The sequence below is a fragment of the Melospiza melodia genome, chromosome 9 (assembly GCF_035770615.1).
Source record: "Melospiza melodia melodia isolate bMelMel2 chromosome 9, bMelMel2.pri, whole genome shotgun sequence".
Taxonomy (NCBI): domain Eukaryota; kingdom Metazoa; phylum Chordata; class Aves; order Passeriformes; family Passerellidae; genus Melospiza; species Melospiza melodia.
This window is the reverse complement of record NC_086202.1, coordinates 198,656-223,277: the sequence shown is the minus strand read 5'-3', so window position 1 is coordinate 223,277 and position 24,622 is coordinate 198,656. Positions and strand designations below refer to the sequence as shown.

General features: G+C 40.5%; 1 protein-coding gene across 7 annotated transcripts in view; it reads left to right on the top strand.

Moving 5' to 3' along the window:
• The window catches only part of ALDH18A1 (aldehyde dehydrogenase 18 family member A1), a 32,332-nt gene extending 10,159 nt beyond the window's left edge, over positions 1 to 22,173 (top strand). For 6 of the 7 annotated variants that reach the window (XM_063162920.1, XM_063162916.1, XM_063162915.1 and 3 more), the window contains 16 exons: positions 1,254 to 1,471; positions 2,967 to 3,116; positions 3,207 to 3,311; positions 4,644 to 4,802; positions 5,352 to 5,442; positions 7,129 to 7,253; positions 9,642 to 9,786; positions 11,407 to 11,480; positions 12,131 to 12,230; positions 13,301 to 13,521; positions 16,193 to 16,330; positions 16,440 to 16,635; positions 16,783 to 16,904; positions 19,188 to 19,374; positions 20,247 to 20,342; positions 21,318 to 22,173. In XM_063162920.1, the coding sequence (XP_063018990.1) occupies positions 1,254 to 1,471; positions 2,967 to 3,116; positions 3,207 to 3,311; positions 4,644 to 4,802; positions 5,352 to 5,442; positions 7,129 to 7,253; positions 9,642 to 9,786; positions 11,407 to 11,480; positions 12,131 to 12,230; positions 13,301 to 13,521; positions 16,193 to 16,330; positions 16,440 to 16,635; positions 16,783 to 16,904; positions 19,188 to 19,374; positions 20,247 to 20,342; positions 21,318 to 21,499 (2,309 nt within the window). In that variant the 3' untranslated portion in view covers positions 21,500 to 22,173. The remainder of the gene's footprint in view (positions 1 to 1,253; positions 1,472 to 2,966; positions 3,117 to 3,206; positions 3,312 to 4,643; positions 4,803 to 5,351; positions 5,443 to 7,128; positions 7,254 to 9,641; positions 9,787 to 11,406; positions 11,481 to 12,130; positions 12,231 to 13,300; positions 13,522 to 16,192; positions 16,331 to 16,439; positions 16,636 to 16,782; positions 16,905 to 19,187; positions 19,375 to 20,246; positions 20,343 to 21,317) is intronic. The other variant, XM_063162914.1, reaches the window with a different exon arrangement.
• The last annotated feature ends 2,449 nt before the right edge of the window (positions 22,174 to 24,622 follow it).

The window sequence follows — 24,622 nt, the reverse complement described above, 5'->3', positions numbered from 1 at the left end:
TTGTGGTCTAAAGCTGGAGTCATCATTTATGACAAGGATTTTTTTTTGTTCTCCACTGTTTTCTGTTTGTTCTCCACATTTTTTCCTGTTCTGTTCCACTTGTGTGTTTTGAAATTCTGCTTCTTTACTCCTGAGAAGCAAGCCTTGTGCAGGCTACACAGTGAAGGATCTGCAGTACTGAAGTATGTTTCATGTGTGTCCCTTTATTAAGGAAGTGAAACTGTTGACAGGTATGGGATATAAAAACTGGAATCCCTTTAAGCCTACTTGTCCAAAACCTGGACTGGATGGCTATGTCAGTTCCTTCCTAATTGCATGTGGAGCAAATTAATGGACTTGCATCTCCATAAATGTTTTACATGTGTAACGTGGGAGACAATTTCACACCTCAGTACAGTGTAAAATGACTAAAAGATGTAGATTTATGTGGCCGTAGAACAAGAGTAATGATTAGGACTTTAGTGAGGATGAATTGAATTCTCTGCTTGTTCTAGAACTGTGGTCTTTTCCTTTATTTTTCTTTGAAAAAGTAAAGGGTTTCTTTTCAGATACTAGTTAGCTCTCAACAGCTACCTTCTTGGAACCTTCTAAACCCTGAAGCCAAGAGAACTGGAAATCCTTTCTGATTATACTGTGTAGGTTAGGCAAATACTAAATAGCAGTACTAAATAGTAGAGTGTAATGTTCACTGACTTGTAAAGATGCCTCTGCATCTTCAGATGATACATTAATTAGGATTGACTAGAATAGAATAGTTAGTTGTAAGACACTTAGAGTGGTCAGCTAGTCCCACAGCCTGATGCCTCAGGACTGCCCAAAGCTAAAGCACACTCTGGGCATTGTCCAAATGCCTCATGAGCATTGACAGGCTTGGAGCACAAACACATCTTCAAGAGGCCTGTTCAAGGGCTTGAACGACACCATGTCACCATGTGACTTGGAGTTCATATATCTGTCATGCCCCTTCATTTTCGCTAGTTGAGCAATGTGCAAAAATACCTGGCTTTTACAGTGTCTTTTAGTTTGGTCTTCTAGATTCCCAGAGTCAGAGCTCTGTGTTGCATGGGATATTGCCTTCTATACCTTAGGAATGGTTAATGCTGCTCCGATACTCCTGTTTCTCACTTTGTTTCAGTGAATTAAAGGCTAGCTTCTCATTCTCAGTTACAGGGAAGTTTATTGTGAAGGGTCAAAAGTCTCAGTGAAACACTTAAAACTGGTTTGGTTTTTTTTATTTCTTTCTCTGTCCACAGATCTCCCTTGCCAAAGATTAAGGAATGAATCCATCCGTTGTTGGAGCAACATTCCATTTATCACCGTGCCACTCAGCCGTGCACATGGAAAATCATTTGCTCACCGCAGTGAGCTGAAGCATGCAAAACGGATTGTAGTAAAGCTGGGTAGTGCTGTTGTTACTCGAGGGGATGAGTGTGGCTTGGCCCTTGGGAGGCTGGCTTCTATTGTAGAGCAGGTAATTCCGAACATCTGTGTTTACTTCAGGTATTCAGTGATTGTTGGATGCTACAGGAGATTGTAGTAAACCATCATAAAATATTGATACTCTTTAAAACAGTGTGTTAGCCTTTCCCTTTTCAACCCCCTATGCTGCAGTACTATAAACCACGTAACTCAGTAAATTGTTTTTTGAAGGTGTGGTGGGTTGATCCTGACTGTCAGCTAAGCATCCACATAGATTCTTGTTTGCTCCCCTCACCTGTTCCCACCACCAGTGGGATTGGGAAGAAAACAGGAATAGCAAAAGTAAGAAAACTCATGGGTTGAAATAAAGATTGAATAAGTCAAGGAGAGGGGAAAAGAAATCTGTGATGGCAATCTCTGCCTCACACAAGCAGACCAATGCCCTGCTAGTTCCTGAGTCATGGCCACCTTGGAAGATAACCTCCTGCATCTTGCTGTTCTGCAACTCTATTACTGTGTGTGACATTTTATGATGTGAGGAGTCCCTTTGGCCAGTGTAAGGTTAGCTGTCTCAAATGTGTCCTGTCTGAACTTTGTGTCCAGCTGCTACCTTACCTGCTGGGATCGAACATAGTGAAGCAAGGAAAGCCTTGATGACTGTGCTAATGCTGCTCCTCATGGGGGAAAGATGAGGCTTTGATGCTGTGCAAGCACTATTTAGCAACAGGCAAAACATTGGAATGTTACCAAAACTGTTTTAGAACTGGAATCTGAAACACAGTATCATACAGACCCCTGTAAAGAATGTTAACTCCATCTTGGCCAAACCCAGTATAGAGGGAGAAATTTGCGCAGTGATAATTTTGTGCAATAAGTAAGACATGGGGCACTAGTTGTCTGTAGTGGGAAGGTGGCACTGAAGGATGTGAACTCTGCAAAATGAGTCAACCCTTCTTGATCACCTGAGCATTAGCAGAGTTCCTCCAAAGAAAAGCCTGAAACCTCATTACTTGTAGGAAAAACTGATGGGATCAACTCATGTATTTCTTCTCCAAAATGAAAGGATTATCTTGGTGAGCACTGAACATATCCTTTCTGGGAAGTAAAGTTAAGCTAATACATGTAACTCATGTAAGATATTTAGCTTTGGGGCTTTGAAAGGAATCTGGTCCGATAAATGTAAGGAGGAAGTAATCAAAAGCTTTACTATTGGAAGTTGGCCTCTTCACTTCTAGAATTCAGTTACTGTATAATGGTAGCTTTGGGAATGGAGGGAGTCAAGTATTTTTCTGTCACAAAAGCTGATCTTGTGAAAAGAAGGTTTGTAAGAAGTTATAGATTGCATGCAGTCCTTGGCATAGCTTCCAAGTGGCTGAGAAAGTGTGTAGAAGTATCATGAAAGGTGATTGCCTTGCTTTGCACATCCATAGAGAAATCAAAATCCTTGTGTCAGCAGGAATTGGTGAGCACAAGGTTATAGTAGCCAGGACTGTTTTTCTCTCACTGATCATATGCCAGGCACTGTTTCTTATTTCCTGTACTTACAGGTCTCAATGCTGCAAAATCAGGGCCGAGAGATGATGATTGTCACCAGTGGGGCTGTAGCTTTTGGAAAGCAGCGGTTGCGTCATGAGATATTGCTTTCTCAGAGTGTGAGACAAGCACTTCATTCAGGCCAGAGTCAGCTAAAAGATATGGTGAGAGGCTGGTGGCACTCCTGCTTTTCCCTGAGTGTTGGGTACTGCCTGTTCAAGTCCTTGCCTGACAGCTGCTCTTTGTCTTTGTAGGCTATTCCGGTCTTGGAGGCCCGAGCCTGTGCAGCAGCTGGGCAGAGTGGATTAATGGCTCTGTATGAGGCCATGTTTACACAGTACAGCATCTGTGCAGCTCAAGTAAGGCACTCCTTCTTTCCTAGATTGACTTGATGCTTTTGGACCTTATTGTTGTCACATAAATGGTAGTATACAAGAATGCCTTGCTAAATATTTTGGAAACTGAGTTATCTATTATTAAGATAAAATGAATATGCTTTTTCTTTTTGGAGTTCAGGTGTGTCCTGCTCTTTTATAGGCAGGGAGGATCTGTTAAGATCTCTTCACAAAACCTGAAGTTGATGGTCCAAAGGGAGGGTTTAAAAACTGCAGGTGGCTAAACTGCAACACCTTTTGTAAAGCTGACAGAAGGACATATCCACACTTCAGATCTTGCTGTCCATCTCCTCTTGGAACCTTTCCAACTTGTGGATGATGTATCCCTGGCCTGGGTCTTATACTGAAGGCTGCAAGTTGAATTACTCTTGTATCAGTTGAATTACTCTTAAACAGGCTTTGCGTATCTTAGATACTCTGAAAATGCAGAATTGCTTTAACTGTAAGGCCTTATTTGTTTAGACACTTTTAACAAATTTAGGAGCCTAGTATGATGTTTTCTTGGAGGAACTCCTTACTGTAATATGGTAGAGCCAATATGTCCAAATTGTTTATAACATAGCTAAAAATCATGATAGGTCATGCTGGATTGTAATCTTGTTCAAATCTGTAGATAACCATCATTCCTTTGATATAAAATAATTCATTGCCCATGCCAAAAGGCTTAGCATACACATTGATTCCAAGTGCTATTGTACATTTGAGTGGTGGAGTTGTTTGCTTAGTTCTCAAATGTCCAACGACAGAGTAAAAACAAAAAATAAATCTCTCCAGAGCAGACATTGAGGGTGTTTTTTGTCTTAAAACAAAGAACAACCAAAAGAAAGGGGTGCTATCTACATGCAGGAGGCAAGATTATTTCAGAAGAGCAAGTGAGTTCTAGTGAGTGGAAGAAAAGTTTTGATATAAAGCACCCCTTCTGCTCGCTACAAGTAGGAGCATTAAAAAGGGAGGAAAAACTGGAAAGGCAGCATCTTGAGCAATCTATTGAATTGTCCATGGCCTTAGTAGTTATCATGAGCATCTATGTTCAATCTTGTTCTCCAAGTTCATTCTTGGAACGTGTGACCTACCAGCTTGAGATAGGCTATTACAGACTTCAGTGGAATTAAGCTTCAGCTCATATTGTGGAAAGAATATTTCTCACTTTTATTCTATATCTTTTAAATGTGGGGCTTTTGTTTCTGTAGTGACCCAAAAGGCATGACTGCTCTGTTATGACATGTAAATACATAGGTTTATATGATGTTCTTACAGGAAAGGTGGTAGGCTAAATAGTTTCTTTTTTCCTCTTAGATTTTAGTCACCAATCTGGATTTCCACGATGAGCAGAAGCGTCGCAACTTAAATGGAACATTACATGAGCTTTTAAGGATGAATATTGTCCCTATAATTAACACTAACGATGCAGTTGTTCCACCTCCAGAGCCAAACAGTGATCTGCAGGGGGTAAATGTGGGTAAAGTATTGCAATGGAGGGGGGTCCTGCTTGCAGATGGTGCAGCACTGATGTGTACTTGACTAATGCCATAACAGGGGACTCTGAAGTCTGCAGCAGAGAAACAAAGATACAGAATTAGTATGTGGACAGAGAGTACTGGAAGACTCTCTGTATTTGGCATGATACAGTGTTGTGGGGTGAAACCACGGCAAATATTGTCTGCTTTACCAAAAGCAAGCATGCCTCTTCAGCACTCCTTCTTAAAACAGCGTCAGTTAGTTTTTAGTAATACAGTTGTCAGTTAGACAGGGCCTCTTGCCCTGTTAATGGGCACCAAGGTGGAGAAATGGAAGTACTGATGACACTGCTTCTCATTTGGATACCACTTTACTGAAGCATATGTACTTTCACACAAAAATCACCTTTGAAGTTTCCAGTGGGTGTGAAAAAAGTAGCACAGAAGGACTTGTTAGTACTGAGGTAAATTGCTTTTATATGTTGGCACCAAATATTTCTTAGTTCCTCACACTATTCACTGCTTCTGATATGCATGTGTATTGCAGGTAATTAGTGTGAAGGATAATGACAGTCTGGCAGCACGACTGGCTGTGGAAATGAAAACCGATCTCCTGATTGTACTTTCAGATGTGGAAGGTTTGTGAGTAATTTCTTTTATTTCTGATTTTAGTGAAACGTGTCAGATTGTCAAACCAACCTCTTTTCCAGTTTTACTTATCTCTCCAGTTCATCTGTTTTTCAAGGACAATTGCAATGTACTACAATAACTCCTTAAGGCCTATACCCAGTGTTGACGCTGTGGCATCAACATTGGGTAAAGGCCTTAAGGAGTTATTGTAGTACGTTGCAAACCAAACACTGTCTGACACACTGTTGAATCTGAGTGGATGAGAATGCATGTGAACCTGAGACCTGTTCCAGATCCCAGAGTACCACATGTACTATGGTACTTCTGACAGCTTCTCAGAGTTGTATGATAGTCAGGAATAGTATGCAGGATAAAAGCTATGTGTCTTGAATCAGGAGTATAAACCAAATACTATTCTACAATAGTTTTTTTCTTCTGACAGCAGGTTCTGTCAGTGAATTATCGCTGTATAGCAAGTCGTGGTCATTGTTTTCCAGGTACCTGGGTCTTGCTAGCTTTTTCTGTCTCCCTTACTTTTGACTTACACTGCTCTAGTCTTCTGAGCTGTGGTGTTGTGACATAAGCCTGTCACCTATGGATGTTGAACTTCCTGTTCTAGAGAGAGGCGGGTAATGGGTACAGTTTCAGATCAATGCAGTCCGGGTCACCTTAAGTCACATATTCTTTTCATCTTCTCCAGATGGATTTCTTTCAGTAGATCCTGGCCTTCAGCACATGTGTGTGGCCCTGAGGAGGAAAGAGGTGTCTTTCCATAAGCACTGTTTCTTTTAGCAGATGCAGCTGGGTTTCATTCTAGTCTAGCTGGTTAATTCTGTTCTAGCTGGTTGATCCTGGTCAAAATGACTGTCTTAGAAATAGTCAAAAGAGTTTGTAAAAAAAACCCAAACCAGCCCACCTCTCCTCCAAGCTTATTCATTCAATGTGACAGCTTGTTTATGGAGAGATGTCCTCTACTTCCCAAGCTATCAAGGATGCACACAGACAGACTGCACGTGTGCTCTCTAGTTTGTTGTGGCAGTATTTGTGCACATAGCATTTCTGGGAAGTGTAGTGGTAGAGCTGAAGTTTAATATGTTGGGTAAATCAAAGTGTCATTCAATTCCAAGCGTAGTGACATTAAATTACTTGATTTTAAAAAATGCTAATAAGAGCATGTCTCTGTATTGTTGTGTTTCTTCTTAGTAGAATTGAATAGTTATCCTTTTTACATGTTTCTGAATTGCTTGTTTTCTCACTGTGCAATCCACCTTTCAAGAATATTGTCTGAGTGTTTGGTGAGGAGGACTATTCTTTGCCAGTTCGGTTTAGGGTTTGTAAGTTCAGTTGAGGTTTGTGTAAGGCCCGATTTTGAACATCTGAAAGCTGCAAACTGTCTCAAACCTCAACCAAATGTCATTACCTCCCAGCTTGCTTGCTGCTATTCAGCATATGGGCTTTTGGCTTCTTATTTTTAGGTCTTCAATAAACCTATACCTTTTGGGTCTGCCAGTTAAGAATTTTATGCTTTGAGTCCCATGACAAGAAGGATTCAGTGGAAGTTTTCAGTCCTATAAAGCGGAACACAGCTTTTTATCCTCATGTTGGTCGCTTTTGTTCTTTTCTCTTTTTCTCCTTTTTTCATGGGTGAGCTTTCGACATGAAGGTATATAACTGATTTGTATGATTTATTTCAGGACTCTTTGACAGCCCTCCAGGGTCTGATGATGCAAAGCTTATTGACATATTCTACCCAGGAGATCAGCAGTCCGTAACATTTGGAACCAAATCCCGAGTGGGAATGGGTGGCATGGAAGCCAAGGTAGAAATATGGAACAATTACTTCACAGTTGGGAAGGAGAGGGAGCTACATGAGATGGCTGTGCTTTGTGCTGCTGGATGGATCTTGTGCTTCAGATGGATCTTGGCAGGTTGCAGGAATGGGCAGGCAGGAACCTTAGGATTCAATAAAAAGAAATGCTGAGTCTTATGCCTAGGGACACTGGTATGAGCTGGAGAACTGACTGCCTTGAATGCAGGTTCAGTGAAAAGGGCATAGGGATCCTGGTAGACCCCGCATGGGATGGACACCAGCAATATGGCCTTTGGGCAAAGCAAGCTAACCAGGGTTGTATGGAAAAGAGCACAGCCAGCAGGTCGAGGAAAATTATTACTTTCATCTACTCAGCACTAGTGAAACCACATCTGTAGAGTTGTGTGTGGTTCTAGGTACTGCAGTACAGGAAGGGCATGGCATGCTACAGTGAAACCAGCAGAGAGACATGAATATGATTAAAGAATTGGAGCACTGTCACACTAAGAGAGGCTGAGAGCTAGGGTGGTTTACACTGGAAAAGAGAAGGTTTGGCTATAAGTAGCTGAGGGAAGAGTTTACAGAAGGCAGAACAAGATTCTTCTTGGTGGTATCCAGGGAACAGACAAGAGGCCATGGGCTCAGAATGAAATACAAGTGAATTTACTGAAATGTGAGAATTTTACAATGAGGTTGCTGAAGCACTGGAGCAGGTTGCCAAGAGAACTTGTGGATTCTCTATTTGGAGATGTTCAAAACCTGGCTGGATGATGCTTGCTGTAGTTTACCCTGCTGTGAGCAGGCAATTGGACTATATGATTTCCAGGGATCCTTTCCGGCCTCAACTATTCTTTGAGTACCCTGAAATGGTATGTGGATTCCTTTTGCTTTTCTTGTAGGTCAGTGTGAATTGAAAAGAGCAAGTAAAGAATTACACTCAAGTAGATTTTAAAAGGTGACATTTGGATCTGTATTTTTGTGGTTTAAATTAGAGTCCGTCTCAATTCTTTCATGTGTGATAATTCAAAGACTTTGGGAATCCCTGTCTCTTAAATCTGATATGGTACCTCCCTCTCCTTTCTGAGTTTGTACAATGTACTGTTTGCTTCTGAAGGATATATTGGTGGAGACCAAGGAACTTCAGTTTTTGAGCGCAAGATTAGTAGAGGTGGGAGGGCTAATGGGTTTTAGTCCTGTGTACAGTCAGGTGGTCTCAGTATTCATTGCTGTGAGTAGATAAACATGGGTGTGTTTGACTGCAGCATATGTCTCTCATGAGGCTGAGATATGCACTGCTGTAGTATTAATTGCTGCAGGTTTCCCTGGGACGTATCTCAAAGTTGTCTGTAAAAATCAAAGCAGATCTTGACTAAGCAGGAAAAGACCAAAGTAAAATTCTTCACCAGTTATGTTGTTGATTATTCCCTTTTCTGAACACTCAGGTAAGGCACACTCTTAGGTATCAGAGCATGGACTGGAAGGTGGCAAAAAGAGGAGGCATTTGTAACTATGGAATGTACAAAGCTTATTCAGGAATTACTTTCTTTTATCTGGCTTCTAGGATAGTTCAAATAATTCCAGGTATTGAAGGTAAAGCTGCCAAGGTTAGAGAGTACTTTATTGTGGAAGTAATAATCTGTAAAAGTTACTTGGTGTCTTTTGAGTCACATAGAGGCAAATCTTGATGCAGATGTTGTAACAAAAATTTACTACAGTTGAGAATGTAGGAGACATTTTTGGAAAACTGTAGCATCAATAATAGAAAACAGTGGCTCAAAGAACAAATCTTGTTTTTTAGTGTGAAATTTGAGCAATAATGAAGTGGCTGATGATCTTTTGGTAGCTGAGTTTGATGGAATAGGCCTATCTTACATTTGTGTCTCATAGTGACTGTGGACCGTAATACCAGATTTTAGAATCATATTAGGAAAGCATAGAAGTGAGTAAGCAGAGAAGCTTTTGCAATTAAATAAATGACACATAGTTAAATATAAGTAGTGGATAATATTGCCCATATTGGCAAATACTTGACTGGGAAAATAAATGAAGGAAATCACTGGCAGTACCTCTTCAGCAGATAGCATCTGGGATTTGAGAGAAATAATATTCTGCTCAAAGATGTGCAAAGAGGCTAATCTTAGGACCAGTCAGTACACAGGGATTTCAAAGGACCCTTACTAATGAGCTAATAATTATGTAAACTTAGCATACTGTAGAAGGATTAAGCAAATATCAGTATTCCAGCACTGAAGTTCAGAGATTCCCAAAGTGTGTTGAATGCTCTTTGAAAGCATAAGTGATCAATCTGGCCATCAGAACGGACCAAGAACTCTTGTTGAGAGCCGTGATTGAAATAACCAGTGGATCTCTTGCAACTGGCTCTGTCCTTTCCTGTAGGTGAAAGCAGCTCTGTGGGCCCTGCAAGGAGGCACTTCAGTAGTGATTGCAAATGGAACTCACCCAAAGATCTCAGGTCATGTCATCACAGATATTGTAGAAGGGAAAAAAGTAGGAACTTTTTTTTCAGAGGTAAAACCTGCAGGTGAGTACAGAGTTAATGTGTACCTTGAAGTTGTGGAGATTTCCTGAAAAATTATGCAGGATAAAATTTGTCTAGAGCTGTGCAATAACTGGAAAACCACTCTCTGTTTGCAAAATGGATTTTGAAAGATATTTTCTGAAGTAGGGGTAGAAACTGCTGAATTCCCTGCTCTTCTTCCCTCCAGCTGATAAAGTGGTACATCAGACTTGCATTTGAAGAATGCAGTGAGTAGAGTAGAAGTTTTGCCTTTTGTAGTCTTAAGAGTTATCATCAAGTATCCATGATTTCACTCTGAGAATATGGATATAGAATGTGCTACTTAACTAAGGTAGTGTTTAGGTTTATTTTTTATCATTAATTTCTTTTATGACTCAGTCTTCTAGTATGGTAGGTAGGAGTGTTTTCCTGTCACTGCATTGCTGGAACTGTGTGATAAAATCAGACCAAAGATCCTTCACCTTAGCAGAATAGATACTGGGGTGGTACTTTTGACTTTCACTTTTAGCCAAGTGAATTTCTTTGTGTATAGGAATCCTTAATGGATTCTTGTATAAATATGTCAGATCATCCTTTGAACGCAATTGGTGTTGTTATGCTCAAGTACCTTTTTGGTTAGCCTCACTATAATAAGTTGGTATCAGCAGTAAAGATTCTAATCTTGTGGTCCCGTTCTGAGTCACAAATATTGTAAGTAGCAAAAGTCTGTCCCTGTGGACTGTTGTGGTCTTTATTCCAGTCATCTCTTTGTCTTCTATCTTCCAAAAGCCACACTTTGGAAATTCAAATAACTTTAAAAAGTCAAGTATATCTGCTTTCATACATAATTTTTCTCCAAGAATAATAAAAAATGCTATATTTTGTAATCACTTCAAGAAGCTGGGTTAAGATGTCTTAAATTAGTCCAATTATTCTCATGTCCACGCGTTCTTTTCTTACATTTCCCGCTATACCTCTCTATAATTTCTACTCTGGCAGTTTCCATGGGACTCTTCTTAAATGGAAGTTGGGTTCAAGATACCCGGTTTACAGGCTATTTCAAGAGAGTTGAAAATGGCAGATTTTTCACAAGCTACTTGAGAATTCTTTGCAGAAATGCAGCCTGAACACGGTGACTTGAAACAGAAGCACAATCTATTTTCCGCGCCTTGCTTCTAAAATGCATACATGCAAAGGCAGGGAAAGCAATTTTTCTGCAAGCTGTTACTAGGGTTTTGGTTTCCATTATTGTTTGTGTGTTCCCATGCATACATTCCTCAGCTGGATACTTAAACTTATCAAAGTTTGCCTCTTTTCTTTCAGTAGCCTACTATGCCCTAGTGACCTTAGGTATCCTGTTGTTCTTTTGGCCTTTATCGAGCTTTTTTGATCCATGCTGCACACTTGCTGTTACACAGAGACAGAATCTTTGTGATGATTCTTTATGTAGGGACCATAACAGTATTTTTGTGTCAGGTACAGACTTTTCTGTATTAGGATACAACATTTTTCTTGAATTTGTCTGTTAAAAACTGTTTTATGCTCTAAATATGCTCTGATAAAGAATTGGAAGACAAATGGGCTAGTGCTCAATTCTGCCTGTGCTGTTACTTTGTCTGCATACAATATGGGGTTTTTTTGCAGGCCCTACTGTGGAACAGCAGGCTGAAATGGCTCGAGCTGGTGGCAGGACCTTGGCGGCTCTACAGCCTGAGCAGGTGACAGAACGATATGACCAAATTGTTAATAATGTGCATGTGTGGCAAGTTTTACAACATAGGCTTATAACATAAATGAACCTCTTGGGACAAGAATCTGTTATTTCTGTGTCAGATCCATTGTTTGTATTGTAGCCTGCTTAAAGATGATAAAAGCAAAGATCATGTTCCTTGGGGTTGTGAAGTAATATGAGCTTTCATGTGGGGTTTTTAAAAATTTTGATAGCATCAAGTAACAAACAGAAGTGAATTGTGATTCAAGCTGCTGAAGAATTGGCTGGAATAACTTGCTCCATTCACACCTGAGTTTAGCATACAACATGTATACAAAAGTGGAGCTGTAGACAAATTACTACTCTGCATCTAGGTGAGTATGATGTGGTACAAGGTAGTCTTAAAGGGAGAACATGTGAGTTTGGTGAAGAAGACTGGGAAAGGAAAGCAAGATAATAAAGAGCAAGGTAAAGGCTGAAGCAGTGTTTGGTCTTCTTTTTCAGTGTGATGCTGTCTGGAAAAATCAGCTGCCCAAGTATCAGGAAGGTTAAGATAGTGAGAGGATGTGGTCAGCATAAATGGACTTATAGGAACTAGGTGTCAAACAGCATGGACTTTGAGTAAGGAGTCAATTTAGAAAATGTTTTCTCTTTCAGAGAGCAGAGATTATTTATCGTCTTGCTGACTTACTAACGGACCAGAGGGAAGAAATTCTCTTGGCAAACAAGAAGGACTTAGAGGAGGCTGAAAATAAAGGTATTGCTTCAAGCCTTCCATAGTAATACTGTCATCTTGGACCTCTCTGGGCCTCAAGACAAATGAGCAGAACTAGAATCTTCTGTCACCTGGGATTGGGCAGTATTGCTGACACAGATTATTGAACCCAGGACTTTGAGAACTTGGCAGTGTAAACAGCCGCAGCCTCCTTCATTCGTAAAACAGATGCCTTCATCAGAGAAGATACCGAGGCAGTGCAAAACACCAAGTGGTGTATTTTAAAAAATTTTTTTAAAAATGGAACAAATATCTCTGTTACTGTCATGAACAAAGTGAGTATCTTCTGGACTGGTTAATGTGATGTTTGGTTCCTGAAGGGAAGGCTATCATCTCTACATTAAATTGATGCTTGCCAAAGCATCAGTTGTCCCCTTCTGATTGAAGAAGGTTCTCTTTAGGTGCCTCAGATGAAACCCCCTCTTCTGTGTTAGTCTGATACATTCATTGAGAAGCTGGGATTGAGATGCGTACTTGGTGGCATAACAAGTATATGAAAAGGACACATCATGAATTCCACTATGTGGAAGGCACCACTGACCAGAGTATTTGAGGGGACATTTGCTGGGTTAACTTACTGTTTGAATGTGTTCAGACTAGAAAATTCAAGTTGTTCTTGCCCAGTCTGCGCAGAAATGCTATGTGTCTGTGCTTTGATGTTTCTGTTTGTAAAACAGAAGGATGCAATTACTGCCTAGACCTTCCAGAAATACTGCAAGGGTAGAAGTTTGTAGGAAATTCAGTCATGCATTCAGTACATTAAATAGGACAAACCTTATCTTTCTGGATGTTGGTAGTTTGTGTGGTTGCTTCATGTACCAAGCACTTAAACCTCATTAATTGAAAATGTGGTGTGTGAGATAGTCATCATATTTGAGGGGTTTTATTGTGACTACTAGACTTGCCGCTGTGCATTTTTAATCTCGGGTAGATTACTTGCTAGGGTGTGGGAAATACCTTAATTTTCCTTAGGTTCAGCACTCATTTAAGTAATTTCTGCTTGAGCCTAGGAAGACCAGTCTATCTTCAGCACAACTTTTTCTTTCTTTTAGGAAGATTAGCCCTCCCTTTGTTGAAACGCCTAAGTCTGTCTACTTCAAAGCTAAACAGCTTGGCTATTGGTCTGCGTCAGATTGCAGCATCCTCGCAGGACAGCGTCGGCCGTGTAATTCGACGAACTCGAATAGCAAAAGACCTGGATTTGGAGCAGGTTACAGTTCCAATTGGTGTCCTTCTCGTCATCTTCGAATCTCGTCCTGACTGTCTTCCACAGGTTTGTAAGCTAGGTAGATTACATTGTTGAGTATTGCTTTTGGCGAGCAAACAAGAGACTACAAAAAGTATTGTTTCAAAGGACTCTTGCTTGGATTCTTCTACAATTGATTTTTTTGGCATCACTGTTTTTTATGTAGAGGTGTTTTCAGGACTTGCTTCTGCAGTGTTCAGTTAATCATTTGTCTTATACCAGGAATAAGGCAGTTATGTTAAGGGCAAATGCTTTCCTCTGCAGCACTGTGTGGAAGTGTTGCGATAAGTAAGTCCTGTTAAAAATGCATGAAAATATGGGTGCTTAACTAATGTTGCAGAGGCAACCTTGGTCTTTCTTTCTAACTCCCGACTACTTTACTGAGCAACTGAAGTAGATTTTAAAATGAAAACAAACAAACAAAAAACCCCCAATTAGCAACATTTCTTTCCACAATTAACATTAGGTATCTAGGAAGCTTGATTGAGGAGTTTTCTAATGAGCAGGTGTTTGAGTAGAAAATGATGGGTACAGCCACTTTGAGGATGTGAGGCTCAATGAGTGGACAGCTTCGTACTTCATGCCAAATTTTTGTGAGTAGTCCCTGCTTACAGTGAAAAGGAGTATGCAGTAAGAAAAGTTCCTATGAAACAAAAAGGCACTAGTCTTCCTTGACTACCAGCACTGTTACAGATAACCAGTATGTTACCTTGTTGAATTTGTGTCTGTCTTCCTGGGCTTCAGCCCAGGTCTCTTGCCTTGCATAGGTGATGCCTTCCTCTTTCTCTTTGTTGTATCTTAAAATTTACACTAGACTGACTCCTGCAGGCTTCCCTGCCCTGCCCTCCCTTCCCCTGCTTTGTTTTACAGACTTGGGATAGCTTGTCTTGGTCGTTGCTTTGCTTCTTGCTAACCTCCTGTCCTCATACTCACATTAGGCTTCCTGATGCAACTTCAGAGGATAATCTTTGATAACTCTGCATTTGAATTGCATGATTTTTGTCCCATCCTGTATCTGATAGTAGGAGGGTCTCTGATTGAGAGGAGCAGTCTCTCCTCTTAGTCTACTACTGCATCTCATGCTTGTTTGGGTTAAGATTTAATAAGCTTCAAGTGAGCATATACAAACAGCATGTTTGCCTCCAAAACTTACAGGGTGAAATTGCAAGCATCCCTCAGAGACTGTATTGCATAGATTCCACCAAATCCAGTTGTTGTTCTGAAGTGTAGTCATGTTCTACTAGTCTTTGAGACTGAACCATTTTGAAATCCCCTTACCTGGTGTTCTACTTTTAATCACAAAAATTTTTGTGTCTTAATTCTTGGTATGTTTTTCATTTTTTCAAACCAGGTCAAAACCTTTCTTTTAATCTTATGCCTCTTTACTTAAATAAGCTTATTTGTTTAGTTTCCTTTTGTGATAGAGATCTGGAGGGCCAGATAGAAGGTACTTTTGAAATACAATCAGATGGCTTTTTAATGTCTAATTATATAAGTTAAAATGACGCATGATGGCTATGTAAGGCAGACTTCCCAGACGGTGACACTTCAGTGTGTTTTTCTAATGTGTTTTTTGTTTTCAATATTCTTTTCAAATGAGGTAGATTATCAAGCATTTTGATTATTATTACCTATTTGATACTAGAAGGGGAAAGATGTATCTGGCTGGTTATTTTATGAATCAGGATCTGAAGTGTGCCACCAAGCTAACTTCTTATTAGATGAGAGCCTGGCTAATTTTGACATCAGCATCTCAACAATATACAATAGATACTTTAATGAGTGTATGTTTGGTGAATATATATATACAGGTGATGATAATGATACATACAGGTGATGATAATGATACTTTCCCAGAAGACAGTAATACAGCAAAATAATTTAAAATACTGAGTTTGTTTATTCTAAAGAGAATAAACTCACCTCTGGAGAGGAGGTGATTTTGTTTTCCAAAGGAGTGCATGCTTTTAAACTTTTTTTAAGTAGGTGGACAAATTGTGAGGCCATAGTAAAGTTGGAATGAGGAATACAAAAAAAGAATACAAAAGTAAAATAAGTTTTGAAAAAGAGCTTTTTGCATGGGATGTACTCCAAGGTGGAAAGGAGCAAAACCCTCTTGCGTTGCTGGACTTAAATGGGTGAAATCTAACACCTTCAACAGGAGGGCAGCAATATCTATCGGTTTCTTCTGGTGATAAACATGGAAGCAAAGATGATCCTGGGCCTATTGTCTCAATTTTTTTATTATTTTTGCTTAGAGCAAGTGTTGTCTGTTTATGACTCCTGTTTTAGACAGCATGATGAAAATATTTTTCCTGTTCATAGGAAGAGCTTATTTACCACTCTCTGCTGGAATGGTTAGAGACAAGAGTTCTTGCAGCTAAAGTTATTCTCCTTGGGGTAATTGCCCACACAGCTGTGCAATTCATATGAAGCCCTATGTCTGCAGTTTCTTCTGACTTGTTCACTGTAGTCTCTCCATTGCAATAGTACCCTGAAAACTCAAGTTTGTTCTTGAAATTAGCGTATATAATTTCTGGAGTTAAATGTGCTGCCATGAAAGGAAAACTAGATTAATATTTAGTAAATCAACTGAACAAAAAAACATGGTTTTATTTTGTAGGTGTTATTCTGACAAAAGAACCCCAATACATTTAAAGTTGGGGGTTTTTTTCCCAATAATAAACTCCTTTGACAGGTGTCTGCTTTGGCCATAGCCAGTGGAAATGGTTTACTACTTAAAGGAGGGAAAGAGGCAGCACATAGCAATCAAATCCTTCATCATCTGACACAAGAAGCACTCTCTATTCATGGAGTCAGAGATGCAGTGCAACTGGTAAGTGCCTAGAGTTAAATCAGTTATTTGTTTGCTATGGTTTGTATAAAAAGTGTGGGCAAAACCTGAGAGGTAAAACTGTAAGCTCTTTGTATTGCAACTCCCACAGGTGAACACAAGAGAGGAAGTAGAAGATCTCTGCCGTTTGGATAAGCTGATAGATCTCATCATTCCACGTGGTTCATCACAGCTAGTCAGAAATATCCAGAAAGCGGCTAAGGGAATCCCAGTGATGGGTCACAGTGAAGGGATCTGTCATGTGTATGTTGACACGGATGCCAGTGTTGAGAAGGTCACACGAATAAGTAAGCTGTGGGAGGGTGACTTGAATCTCATGGGTGTAATTGAACTTTGGAGTATGCAATGTAGTTATGGTAATTTATAATTTATATACTATCCAAAAATCTTTGTTGTAAATGCTGTGTAACTAATGATGTACTCTTAAACCTCAGTCAGAGACTCAAAGTGTGAATATCCTGCTGCCTGTAATGCTCTGGAAACTCTCTTAATTCATCGAGACTTGCTGAGAACCCCGTTGTTTGATCAGATCATAGACATGCTGAGAGTAGAACAGGTTAGTCACTCATATCTGTATTTTGTTTTGTGTTTTTTTGTCTGTTTGTTTTCTAAAACTTTAGAAGCATTTGGTCTGGCTATTGTAGCCCTGTTTCCATGGCACAACATTTTAGTTACCCACATGTGTCTTTGTTCATGTCAATGAACTTTGGTTCTCCAGACAGCATCAAGTGTTTCTGTAGAAATGATCTGAAAGTAGCTTATTCAGTACAGCTGCAGGCGATTACTGGGATACCTTTGTTATATACTTCCTTGTATATAGCAAAAGTAATCTTCTGCCATAAAAGCATAAACATGCTCTACCTTTTCAAATTTAGTCAGATGCAAAGCCTTGTCTTCCTGAATCTATTAATTTAGCTTCTTACCCAAGTGAATTCCCTTCTGTTTTCATCCTTTCTGAATTTACTTCATATGTGTGTTTTTTAAAATTTTCCTCTTGGATGCCCTTTGTTTCCACCCATTTTCCCTCGTGGTATGTCAAAAGATATTAAAAGGCCAGCATACTAATTAGTTGTCTAGACACAAGCAATGTTTTTTCACTAACGATAGCAGAGATGCATCAGGAAGAAGTATCCATGAAGTAGTATGAATTGCATAATCAAGGGTTTTCACACAGCACTGTATATCTGACAAATACAGTGCACAGGCAGTGATTAAAGGAGGATAGAGAGGTCATATGTTTTGATGCTATTAAAAGGGTTATCCTAAAAGAGGCTGGTAAGTAGTCAACGAGCAAGTTCTCAATGTTTGGGGCTCTTTAATGTCTAGATTAATTGTTTCTTGGGAAGGGTAGAATGCAAGGTGGATGTTTGTATTTTGGATGGGAGGAATATGTGTACCAGTGCATTTCCACCACCAACCCTAACCGATCTCCTTATACAGTGGGGAAGATATTACCTCTGTCTAATCTAACCTGACAACAAGAAATATGCAAATATTGGGCAGGATTATGCAATTAAAGTAATTCATAGTTGCACAAGAAAATGCTGGTTTACAGATATTGTCTTAAAAGCCTTCATGTTTAGTAGACTTATGCCTTATTTCCCATTTATGCTTCTCTTGTCAAAATTTCCTGTTTGAATGGAAATTCATCTGCATGGAATTTCTGTGCTGTATCTGTTCTAAATTATCTCTCATTGTCTAGGTGTTTTGGCAGAGGTTGATAATGTGTTAAAATTTTCTTTATAACAAATGAAAAATATCTGTGTGAGGTTTTTTGGTTTTGGACCCAGTAACTCCTTTGTGTCTTAGATGTGCTTCAGAGATGGCTGGTATCAATTAATAAAGTAAAAGGACAAAAGTAATTCAAGATCTTAAGATTTCTGTAGGTGCAAACTTGCAAGCATTCCTTTCGTTATTCTCTGCATTGCAGTTGCTGTCTTAAAACAAAGGCTGGTATTTTAGCTGTTTTCCTAGCAGTGCTGTACTGGCCTTTTCTGCCTGGTGACTGAGTGATGCAATTGCTTTAAGTAATTTCAAATGAGTCCTGATTAGAGTTTGTCATGGTAGGTAGCCAACCTAGCATGTAATTTGTTGTACCTCGTAACTAATTCACCTATGTGCCAAGTTTCCCAAAGTGTAGGTGTATTTCTCTTACACTGCATGCATGTTGTGGATTAATTGCACTCAGTGACTAAGCATCATCCAGCTGCCTGCTTGCTCTCCCCTGCTCCAAGTGGGACAGGAGGAGAAAATAAGAACAAAACCAAGGAAGCTTGTAGGTTGAAAGATAGCTTAATAAGTGAAGGAAAGAGGATGAAGAAAGGGGACAAAGAGGAGGAAATAACCCAACAAAAAAGTAAACCCTGAAACAAAACTAAAAACCCACCAGCAATACCCACAAGGCAAAGCTAATTACTTGCTGTCTGCCACTAAAAAACAATGCCCATCCAGTCTCTTGGGCAATGCCTACCTTCTTCAAAAGCCCCCTCCCCTCAGTTTGTATTGCAGTACATGACATTATACAGCATGGAACACCCCTTTTGGTCAGTTCTGGTCAGCTCTTGGCTGTATCCCCTCCCAAATTCCCACACACTCCCAGTCTTCACACCAGGGGCACAGAGTTGGAACAGGGAGGAAGAGAGAACCTTGATGTTGTGCGAGCCCTGTTCAGCAACAGCCAAAACATCGGTGTGTTTTTAACACTGGTTTAGTCACAAGTCCAAAACAAAACACCACAGGGACTGCTATCCATCCCATATTGAGTACAAGAAGCTACACTTTCACCTGAAAGGCTCTGGTTTGGTCAGTAGCCACAAACAAAATGCTTCTGGTGTTGCAGGTGAAGATTCATGCTGGCCCAAAGTTTGCATCTTACTTGACATTCAGTCCTTCAGAAGTGAAATCTCTGCGCATAGAATATGGGGACCTGGAGTGCTGCATTGAGGTGGTGGACAGCGTTCAAGAGGCTGTTGAACATATCCACAAGTATGGAAGTTCCCATACGGATGTTATTATCACAGAGAATGGTTAGTGACCTGGCTCCTTCTTTAAGCTGCTGTTTTGGTTTGATTGCTAATTCCTGGTGTTAGTGGAACTAACTACATACATTGTAGTAGTTAGTCTCTTGGGTCTGTGCCAGTTCAAAACCTTACTAGAGCTGTGCCAAGACAAAGGTTGACTCTCCAACCAAACCGAGCCCAGAACTTCTGTGAATCAGCTGCTGTTAAAGTCATGTTGATCTGTGGCTGGCCAGTGTGAGTCAAGTAGGCTTCTGTTTCTATACTTCTTGCTGAGCTTAAATGCTTGTCACTAAAAGGCATGCATTTGATACCATAAGTACTGCCACAGGACCTGGTGAACTAGTGATTTATATTGGAAATAGAGTTGCTCTTGAATGTCTGTCTTGTTGCTAAGGGCTACTGACCTCCAAGTTACTTACGTGTGGCATTTCTGCTTAGTAGTTCTCAAATAGTACTTGCAATAGCAATTGAGTTTAGGATTTCTCAGTATTTGGAACAATTCCATGTTTGAGATTAATGGAGAGCTGACTGTAGCTTAACTGTCTCAGAATGCTGTTCGGGGCAACTGTTCTTTCTCCTTGGTCATGCAACTAAACCTCTCTTTAACTAAACTGAATGGAGTTAGAATTAGACATCTTTTTGCTTGCTTCTAATCTTTGTGAGCTTATTCTAAGACTTACAATTGTGTCTAATTGAAAACCGTACTGGGAGGAAGGTAAAAATGAGCATGGCTTAGCCCAGGCTGTTTAAGTACTGTCTGATAAGGTCACACGTGAAAGTTGTATTGTTATGTATGTTCACTGTTTTATGCAGTGTTTATGGGCATACACGATCATTCTATATGTAATGGATTTAATTTTTCTCTGCCTCTTTTCCAGAGAAAACAGCAGAGTTCTTCCTCCAGCATGTGGACAGCGCTTGTGTTTTCTGGAATGCCAGTACCCGATTCTCTGATGGCTATAGGTTTGGACTTGGTAAGAGGGGAGATATTGTAGGGTTGTGACTGCAGAATTTTGTGGTGTGTCAACAGTGTGACAGTATGACTCTTGAAAAATAGGATTAGTCTCTTATCTTACTGTCTAATAAAAGGTTTTCAGGAAAGGTACTGTACAAAACGTTGAAGCCTAGAAATTTCATCCACACAAAGATATTTTGGATCCTTTGAAGCTCTATTCAATTGCAATAAAGTATGCTGCATGCGTATAGTGATAGAACAATTCAATACAGGCTGTGAAACTGCTGAACAGCTTTCCTTTTGTTTCTCCTTCTAATGATGCTGTAAAGAATGCTGTGCTTCAGTCCTGCTGGGCAGATTGAGGTGCTGTCCAGTGTGTGAGTCCTGCTGTGTTAAGGAATGAAGGGTAGGAACTAAACTGAGTATCAACTGATTAAATAACCACGTGCAGCTTCTGTGAATTGCAGAAGATAAAGGAAACATTCCTTGAAGAAGTAGAAAATCAGAAGTCTCTACTACACGCTATTACTGTGTTACCTGGAACAGTGTTCCATTTGACTGAAAAGTTCCAGTTAAGGTCTTCCAATATCTCCTCAATGTGATAAAAAAGGATGCAAGATCATAATCCTTACTAGTTTAGCTTTTTTTCTTGTTTGAAGGATTATGCCTTAGATCAGTGTAAGAGCAATGTAGGAGATACCTCTCTCTCTCTCTCTTGCATCTTTCTTTCTGAAAGTAACTGTAGTGGCCAGAAGTATAAGCATTACAATTTATAATTGCATTAATTGCAATTTATAGTAGCATTATAATTTATAGTTAATCTCCTCAAGCTTCTCTATTGGGGAAATGGAACTGGTATTTGGAGAGGAGCAGAGAGAAAATGGCAGTTCCCTGAAAGGCAGGCAGATTTTTCTACTTTGAGGTACAAAAACATTTAGTATGAAGTGGACATCGTCAGAGGATTAACTACCTTTATTTTGGGTGTTTCCTGCAGGTGCTGAAGTGGGAATTAGTACTTCGCGTATCCATGCACGTGGACCAGTGGGAATTGAAGGACTCTTAACAACGAAGTGGTTGCTGAGGGGGGACAATCATGTTGTTTCTGACTTCTCAGAGCATGGGAGCATGAAGTATCTTCATGAAAGCCTCCCTCTCCCTCAGAGAAATGCCAACTGAAAACACTGGGGAGAAAACCCAGGATATAATTATTTCCTGAAGTTATTCAGGCTTCAGGATAATCTCTGATGGTGAAGGAGTTTGTTTTTCATCGTCAGAAACATTGTCCTTGGTCATTTTGCAGTGCAATGAATACAAAATTATCCCATCAATGAGAATTCTCTCCCTCCCACCCCTTTCACTTTCTTTAGACAGTATCTGCAAACTGACCTCACTTCTCCCAAAGACAGATTTTTTAAATCATATAGGTAACATAAGGGTTTCAGTATCAACTACATTCCTTTTTTATCACAGTGCTCTCTGTAGCAAATATATTTGGTGGTGGAGCTTAATTTTTTTTTTCTGAGTTTTGTTTTATTCAAGTATCTGTTCTGGAGAACAGACTCAGTAGTTTTGGTTTTGAGGGTTTTTTTCTTCAGTTTTAGGATCATGGCCTCTCTTGAGGGCTGGAAAGCTTTATGCTTAATTTCTTTGTATTTGATCAGTCTTGAGATAGGGGGACAGATGTTCCAAATGTATAGTAAACTTTTGACCAAAAAACCTTTTATATCTAATTCTTTGTATTGTTGGCTATTGTAGATAAAAAACATCATTGTATGCTACATTAATTTTGTTACTTATTTGTATCAAAGGTTTATTTTTCTTCGGTTTATATAAAACTTACTCCAACAGCATTTTGATCATGGCTTGACCAGAATGAAGCTCTCCCCTTGCATGAACACTTGTGATGGTGCCCTGCAGCCCCGGCACACGGCTGGCAGCCAGAGCTCCCCTATGGCTGCAGGACATCCCGCTCTCACCTGGGGGGTCCCGGGGTGCTCCTGCCCCATCAGGGCGCTGTTCCTTTCCTGCCAGCTGCTCTCCACTGCTGTCCTGGCACGGGTGGTGGACGCACCGTGCTTGGGATCTGGTGCTGCTGCACCCCTTTCTCCAGTCACAGGGGCGTCACGATAGGGCGCAGGGTGCGTCTCCTCTCTGAGCAGATGCCGTAGGCTGCTGGACATGGGTGAGGCGAGTGAGGTGCCTCGGTAGGTGTGGATGGCACTTGTTCGCTGAAGGTGGCACGGCAGGAGAGCTCAGATTGGCATCGGAGGGTTGCAATGCAGAGGCCACGATGGGGGTTTTGCCTGGTCATGAGGGCCATGGTGCTGTCATGACCACGGTCAGTGTGTGCAGTCAGCCCCAGGTGCACGGACACCCAGCAGTGGGTGGGCCCCAGAGCAGGGCAGTGGTACTGAGGCTCCCCTGCCTGGGCTTGCTGGCGAGTAGCAAGGAAAATGGCTTAAGAGCCCCATTCCTCTGAAGTGAAGGTGAGGGAAGGATGCTGAGGGGGGGTGATGTCTCTGTGGAGAGGGGGCAAAGTTGGGAATTGCAGGGAGGGGTTTAAAGTCAGTGTAGGGGACAGAGCTGTTCAGGAGCAATTCCCTTGGAGCAAGTCAAGGGAGCAGGTTAGTTCTCAGCAGGATGTGAGAACTGTGCCAAGGAAAGCAGTTCCAGCATGTGTCTGCGTTGTATAAACTCTGCTAGTCTGTCTTCTGCATTGTACACTGTACCTTCCTCAGGTCTTGATGTCTCCATAGCTCTTAGTGATCACTGGGCACCTTGGTAGCCTTCCTGCAAGCCACAAGTGCATTGCCATATCAGCTTAGTGCCTGTCAAGCCTTTCTTGTCTTGCAATTCCAGCTTAAGGTGTGGATCTGTCTGGTGTCTATCATATTGTAGATTTTTCTGAGCAGTCATCCCTCACAGTGGTGAGCCAGGTAGTGCCTTCAGTTCCATTTCTGTGAGGGTTTTTTTGACAGAGTTGTCTCCAGGGATTGCATCCCCATGTCCATAACAGTCTTTTGTTAAAGCTTGGCTTCTTGCTCATCCATCATTCTGCTTTTGATGGCTCTCATCCACATCTCTGCTGATGGCCACAGCAGTCACCACTTTCTGGGGCTGCTGTAGAGCACCTGCACTGTCAGGGCGCTGTTGGATCTCTCTGCTGGTGGGTGCCATATTCCCTATGGAAGTCATTGTTGCTTGTGCACTTATTGCAGCTCACAGTCACAGTGCTTGCGGTGTTGGGTGTCTCTGTCATGGTTGCAGCTGCCCTGCCCAAGGGTGGAGCAGTACTAAAGACAGGGTAGCACAGCCTCAGGGTGGTGTATAATAGTATGTTGACCTATGTAGGTACTTTGGTCTACTATGTAGACCATATGGTTAATCTCTGGGCTGTAGACAGCACGCACAGTTATCTTTGTCTTTTGAGGGTGCTAGGCTCTGGCCTTCAGTGAGCAGTAGCTGGTATGGTAGTGGAGTGCCTTGCCTTTTACAGGTGGGGCTCAATATCTGGGTTCTTGGGTTCTTTTAGCTGTGTTAGCAGAGAGTAAGCTAGAACTGGACAAAGTCAATATTTGATAGACCTTTACTTGTCATGGATTTCAAAAACAGAATGTGAATTTGAGTGCTCAAGCATTTCTAATGAATTATTAAAGCCTACAGGCTTTTAGTTAAGGTAAAAACTCCACTCCTTTTAACTGCCCACTTGCCTGATGAATTCTTTGGTCAAATCCTGGAATTTTATCTTTCAAGGTTTGGGAAAAAAGTTAAAAACCTTACAAAAAAGACCTTGTGTTGAGTGTGAGGGTGTGAGAGCACTGATCAGGTTTTATTTAACCGTAAAGGTTAACCAACAATTTTAAAGTAATTTTTAAAAATTTCATTATTTTTTCTTTGCAAGTGCACTTGTTTTCATCCAGGAAAACACAGTTTAGTAGCTAGTAGTAGATAGCCTGTAAATTAATATGTGGGTGATATTGCACTGCAGTGTAGAACATTTCACTTTAGATTGAAATCCTGTTAATATTATTGGAGTTCTCTGATGAAAATTTGATCAATGTAATTTCCTAAGTCAACTGTGATTTCTAAAGATCTTCTACAATTATAGGTTAAAAAAGGTGTGAGTATATGGAGTGTTTCATAATGCAGGTGTATTTAGTGCCAGAGACAAAATTGTGCCGAGTCAAAATGTGAATTAAAGCATTTTAGTCGTGTATGTTACATGATGGTAATATACAAAGCAGTTGTAGTGTTCTAAAACATTTCTACAAGCAGGTGTTTAAGAAAACTGCAGAGGTA